General features: G+C 40.2%; 1 protein-coding gene across 1 annotated transcript in view; it reads left to right on the plus strand.

Annotated features, from left to right (window-relative positions):
- Positions 1-6,770, plus strand: part of PHF20 (PHD finger protein 20) — a 57,315-nt gene that overhangs the window by 8,403 nt on the left and 42,142 nt on the right. Inside the window, exons 5-8 of the mRNA XM_009886320.1 lie at positions 479-866; positions 2,570-2,680; positions 3,649-3,825; positions 4,596-4,769. Of these exons, the coding sequence (XP_009884622.1) occupies positions 479-866; positions 2,570-2,680; positions 3,649-3,825; positions 4,596-4,769 (850 nt within the window). The remainder of the gene's footprint in view (positions 1-478; positions 867-2,569; positions 2,681-3,648; positions 3,826-4,595; positions 4,770-6,770) is intronic.

Consider the following 6,770-nt stretch of genomic DNA (forward strand, 5'->3'; position numbering starts at 1 on the left):
ACTCTTTTCTTAGCGTGTTTCAGTAGCAGTGATAGTTACAAGCTGAATACTGGTCTTTTTTTGAATGAGACTTTTGTTTTTGCCTCCAAGTGATTGAGCTGTTTGTCCTTTTCTGTGCTCTTGACTCCCAGTCTTTCTTCAGTGTCCCAAGTAGGCTTTAAGTAGTACTGTGCAAGGTGCAAGTTAGTATGGACCTAACCTGCACATGAGAACGAAGAAACAGCACATCTCTTATGCCATGGAGTTGTGAAAAGAGTGAATCTGTTCCCCTGTGCTTTTGAAGCTGTATGGGTCCTTGGCCAGTTTGAGTGCCTGTGAGTTTTAATCTGTGGGTTGCAGTAGAGCATATACTTTTATACTTTGAAAAAAAAAAAAAAAAAAAAATTGGACAAGGATGCAAGTCCGCTAAACACAAAGGCAGGGGAGGACTGTCAGATTGCAGTAAGTTAATTTTCATATGTCATTCTCTTTATTCTAGAATATTGTGGGTAATGCTAAGCCTAAGGAAAGAGGTAATGAAATTCCGTCATCTCCTGAAAAGCGGGAGAAATTTAAAGAACAGAGGAAAGCAACAGGTAATGCAAAGAAAGACAAGGATGAAAAGAGACTAAAGACTGAGAAAAGAGTTAAGCAACCTGATAAAGAAGGAAAATTGATAGTCATCTCAGAAAAAGGCAAGGTCTTAGAAAAGAATATATCTAAGAATGGAAAAGAAGATAAAGAGAATATATCAGAGAATGATATGGAATATTCAGTAGATAAACAAATTGAGAAGAAGCCTGAGAATGACAATGTGAAGAGTCCACAGGAAAACGCAAAAGAAACTAAACGAAAACGTGGAAGACCGCCGATAACACCTCCAACAGGTATGTAATTTAGCTTAAATGTTTAGGCCATATATCAGAACCCTTCTAAACTTACCTAAATGACTGAAAAAGGTCTTGCTCTTTCACAGCCTAAGTCTCTCGAAACTTTTAAAAAGTTTTAAACTCATCTTTGTTTAGGCTTGGTTAGTATGCTGAGAGCATACTTGTTAGTCAGATTTGGAGCTTCAGTAGTTTGGTCAGAGGTTAGATTTAGGCAAGTAGTCTTCATATATTATAAAACATGTCTGCAGTAGGATTAAATGCTAATATCATAGAATCATTTTGGCTGGAAAAGACCCTCAAGATCATCAAGTCCAACTGTTGTCTAACTCTACCAGGCCCACTCCTAAAGCATGGCCCTGAGCACCATACCTTGCCAGCTTTTAAATACATCCAAGGATGGCGATTCAACCACTTCCCTGGGCAGCCTGTTCCAGTCTTTGATAACCTTTTCCAGTGTAGAAGTTTTTCCTAGTGTCTAACCTAAACCTCCCCTGGCACAACTTGATGCCATTTCTACTTGTTCTATCAGTTCTAACTTGTGAGAAGAGACCAATGCCCACCTCTCTATACCCTCCTTTCAGATAGCTGTAGCGAGCAGTAAGGTCTTCCCTCAGCCTCCTTTTCTTCAAAGTAAACAACCCCAAGTCCCTCAGCTGCTTCTCAGAAGACTTTTGCTCCAGGCCCCTCACCAGCTGCTTTGCCCTTCTCTGGATACGCTCCTTCACCTTCTTATGCTGCAGTGCCCAAAACTGAACACAGTACTCAAGGTGGGGCCTCACCAGTGCAGAGTACAGTGGGACAGTAACTTCTCCAGTCCCGCTGGCTACACTATACCTGATGCAGGCCCGGATGCTGTTGGCCTTCTTGGCCACCTGGGCATGCTTCTGGCTCATATTCAACCGGCTGTCGGGTGACGCCAACACCCAACACCCCCAGGGCCTTCTCCACCAGGCAGCTTTCCATCCACTCTGTCCCAAGCCTGGGGTGGTTGTGACCTGAGTTCAGGACTTGGCACTTGGCCTTGTTGAACCTCACACCATTGACCTCAGCCCATCGATCCAGTCTATCCAGGTCCCTCTGAGGAGCCCTCCTACACTCAAAACAGATGAACACCTAACTTGGTGTCATTTGCGAACTTACTGAGGGTACTCTCAATCCCCTCGTTGAGATCATTAATAAAGATATTAAATAGGAGTGGCCCCAACACCGAGCCCTGGGGATCAGCACTTGGGACCGGCTGCCAACTGGATTGAACGCCATTCACCACCATTCTTTGGGCCCAACCATACAGCCAGTGTTTGATCCAGCAGAGTGTACGCCTGTCCAGTCCTTGGGTAGTGAGTTTTCTCATGAGAATGCTGTGGGGAACAGTATCAAAGGCTTTACTGAAGTCTAGGTAAATGATATCCACAACCTTTCCCTCATCCACCAAGTGGGTCACCTTGTCATAGAAGGAGATCAGGTTCATTAATCAGGACCTGCCCTTTGTGAACCCGTGTTCACTGGACCTGATTGTCTGGTTGTCCTGTAAATAGTATGTAAAAGTATACTATACTACTATATGGTATGTAGACTTTGGAAAGCCAGGTGAAACTGTATTTAAGCAAGTCCAGTATTTTAAGATGTGAGGCTTTGGAAGTCATGTTTTAAAGAGTTTTGCAGCTTCATATCCAGTCAATTTTTGTTCTCTATCTAAATAGTAGAGCCAAGTTCTCAGACGCTGCAGCCCATAACTTTGGAGTTAAGACGTCGGAAAATACCTAAAGGAGGTGAAGTTCCGTCGAAGCGTCCCAGAATTGAAAAAAACTTGTGTGAGTATTTTTTTGTATTCAACTCTCAGTACACGTATGTAAAAGTTCTTGAAGCTTAAGTGGAGGGGGGGGGAACAGTCTGTAGTATTAACCTTGAACTGTGATACATGAAATGACTGAAATGCAGCACCTGTTTTTCTTAAATTGGCCATTCATGTGTAGCATCATCACGGTGAAGTTCCAACCTAAATCTTGGAATCTGGGTCTGGATGAAGGAAGCATCAATATGTGAGTCTTGATGCAGAAGTTCATAGATGCAGGGGAGGCAGTGATTATATTGCTTCCAACACACAGAAAGTTATAAAAGCCTCTTTCTAGTTATAGAAACTGCTTAGTTACTCAGTGGAGAATCTACTGCATTGCTTAGCAAAGAAACTTTAATACTGGATAAACATTTATGTCACTGCAGTATAATAGCTTCTGCTTTCTCTTGGTATACTGTGTAGTGATATTGAAATTAAATGTGTTGATGAGAAAGGAAAATCATATTCTCTATAGTAGTATCATGAACGAAGGAGGTGAAGATCTGAAGAAGGCTGTCTTTCCCTTCCTTAGGACCACTAAGTCCTAAAACTTCAGTGCACATACATTATACAGCTTAGGGTCCAAGTTGTTTGTGTATCCAAATTGTCTCATACTTCTGGTATTACTTACATCTGTGGGACAGCTGCTGCTTAAAGCAAAGTTTCACCAGTAAGATACTGATCTGTATTCTTACTTCAAATCTGTTACTGAAGGTAGTTGAGACACCTATAAGGTAGGCTTTTGCTCTATTTTTATGCTTGTTTATAACTGTTAATATGATTGCAGCTTTTACAGAGAGGTCTAATCACCAGGGTTGTTTAGCTTTTGCTATTAACCTCAGTCCTTAAAAATCCCCACTGTCGCAAGGAGGGGAAGTCTTTAAAGTTTGCTTGTGAGCTATTTAGTAATCCTGTAACTGCACGGTACCAATTTGTCTATTCCAGCTCAGGAAAAATTGAAGAACTCTTCAGATAACCCTGAAAGAGACCAGGTCAGGAGACGATCTTCAAGACTCTCGTCTAGTATTAGCCATGAGATTTTAAATACAGATCATGTCACAACTTCAGCAGAAATCCAGCCTTCAAAAGATGCAGTATTTAACCAAAAGGAATCAGAGAAGGGTGAGCAGATTCCTGGTGTACTCTGGTGTGTGGTCGCCTGGCAGTCATATAGTTGTTGCAAGCACTATATTTTCACTTCCATAACCTGCAGGCTCTATATCTGCAATTAAAACCTGATTCCATCAGCTGTGCAGAGAAGACTCAAGGGAAGTTTATATCTCTCTTTGCTGCCACAATTGCCTTTTGCTTTTGATTCTGCCTCCATCAGTAACCCTAGCATTTCCCTTGCATGGGGGGGGACCTTATCCAGTAGAGGGATAACTGGCTGCGGTAACTGGCCTTGCCAAAGGAGAGCTCCATAGGTTGTAAAATAAGTTAAAGGAAATGTTGTGGTTGGTTTTAAGTTTTAACGCTTAGATTGAAGACGTAACCCATAATGCTGAACTTACAGTTTAATCTTGTTGAACACTAAAAACACCAAACAGGATGATTTTATTCTTAGTCTGGGTGGAGGTAACACTCCCTTTTTCTGCGTTGTGCTTCACTGCATTTCCCTTTCACGGGGAGCTCTGATAATGGTTTGAGGAGACCTATCCCATTTTAGGCTATAAAGAGTTAGCAGCCTGTGTGTTTCTAAGCAGCTCTAAATTTAGAGGGTTGCTACAAGTAGCTGTGTTGTAAAAACTTAATTTTGTGTTAATACAACAGCAAGCAGTCTGAACATGGATGAGTATTTGTCTCCACTGTAATGTGACGAGCACACGTATTGGTGTTCTAGAATGTGTTTTTGTGTACATTTTACTCAATGAAAATTTTTTCCTCTATTGTAGTCCAGTTAGAAGTTCCTGTTGAATCTGACCAAAGTTTCAGTGAACAAGGATCTCCTGGAAACACATCACATAGCACATCACTCAGTACGGATGCCAGTTTACAGGAGGAAAAAGTTGAAGACACTGAGTCTTCCGGTGTTACTGTCGGAACTGAAGAACCTGCTGGTGCTACAGGTTCAAATTTTGTTTTCATGCTTAGTATTTGATGTGTTTCTTAAGGCAACTGATGCCAGGTGTTTTGTGCTTGTATGAGTGTCACTAACAAAAATTGTGCATTCTTGTGATGTTAAGCATGGGGGGGAAGTGCATATTTTTATTCCTTTTGGACTCAGTTTTGATCTTATGCTTGGAGATTGACAGCAATCTTCCAAAAAGTTGAAATCATAATTTTTAAATGACTGGGTGTAATATTTTTAGGATGTGAATGGTGAAATTAACAAATGCTTGTTTTCAGGTTATAATTTAATGTTTGTAATCCTGGATTAATTTGGACTAACATCTTAAGAGATCAGGTTCTTTTGTCATTTCTGTGCTGCAGGTATGTGGTGGCATTGATGTATGGGAATCCTGATTATGCATTTCTATATCCTTATGCTTTGGCTTCTGTTAAACTTAAGCTCTTGACTCTTTAGAGGTTTTAGTGCAAGTTTGTAGTTCAAACGTTGCAGTGTCTGTCTTAATAATATATAGATTCTATTTTCTCTTAGATGAGGAGTGTACTTACCTTTTTCAGATTAAAATTTCCTATACAGGTAGTAGACTATGCTAAAACATAGTGCAGTCCTATGATTATTTCTTGTAACTTTAATACTTGTACGTGCAGCTAACTGGAAAAACTTGAACTGCAAATTCCCTAGTTTATAAAAGAAGCTCTATAAAAGAAGCTTAATTTTAGGTGGAACAGAGTGCATTTAGAGGGATTTGCAGTTGCTCGGCATTGCTGGAGCAATCTATGTGTGCTAGCTTTTACCCTGTTTGTTGGTTATGCCAAACTTATCCTCCTGTTTGTACGTGTCCTCTTTCACCCACTCTTATGTAACTGTACAAATGAAATGTCCTCTCCCTTTGCCACTGATGTGCACCTTCAGTGCAGGAAGGAATTTACCTCTTTTCTTTTGCTCAGGGTTGTTGTGTAAATGGTCTTTTGCTATTTAAAAATTGGAGCTCTTTTGATCTTGCTGTCCTTCCTAACCAGGCTGATGATCTATCTGCCTGTATTCCAACTGTGGTATATGCAGTCTTTTCAGTTGATATGTGTTGGAGCCATGCATTTCCTTCCCTACATTCTGGCAGTGAGTTTAGAAGATACGGAATGGCTGCAGATTCTTTTTGCTAGTCAGCCTGCTCTGTCCTTTTCAGTCTGTAAAGTACTTCTGGGTTTAACTTTTTTTTTAATTGATGGGTTGTTGTAGCTTGTTTTGGCTCATGAAGGCAAAACCAGGCACAACAATTTAGCCTTTTATTTTGTAAATTCCTGCAAACTTTCAGTTTCAAGTGTAACATTTTTAAGAAAACACTTATCTCTTTATGTAGTCTTTTGGAGGTACTCATTGAACTATGTTGACAAACCACAACTTTGATAAGGTCTGAGAATTTGGAGAAACTGTTAATGTTTACAGATGTTCTTCCAAACAGTTAATGCAGTATTAAGAAGATACCTGGTGCCTTTGTAAAGTAATTCAGAAGTAGTCATGGAATAGTCTGAAAAATAAAGATTTTACTTAGTACTGTAACGTGTGTAATCACAAAGCTTTGGGGTTAGTAGTCAAATACTACTAAAAGTGCCTCCTGCAAGAGCATCTGTTTTCTAACTACTCATTTGGGATGCAGAGCTTTTCAGGGTATTTCACAGTGTCTCAGTTTCAAGTAACTATGAAATCAAAGGTGTATTGAAAAATTTTTACTGGCGTATGTGAACTGGGGTGTTGTCGTAGCTGTATGGTCATTTTCAGAGAAGGCTTCTTTTTTTAAAAAAAAAAAAAATAATTGGATATCTGTGTTCAGAGCTGTAATGCAGTGAGAGCTAGCACATACTCAGCAGTGTGTGTTAGGGGTTCCAACAGACAAATCACTTCTAGTGACTAAGAGAGAACAAATAGACAAAACAGGCTTGGTTGTGTAAAAACGTTACTTCTGTATTTGTTGCTGGTTGCTGATGGGGAAATCCATTCTCCT

Source organism: Charadrius vociferus, unplaced genomic scaffold (assembly GCF_000708025.1).
Source record: "Charadrius vociferus isolate BGI_N301 unplaced genomic scaffold, ASM70802v2 scaffold225, whole genome shotgun sequence".
Classification (NCBI taxonomy): Eukaryota; Metazoa; Chordata; class Aves; order Charadriiformes; family Charadriidae; genus Charadrius; species Charadrius vociferus.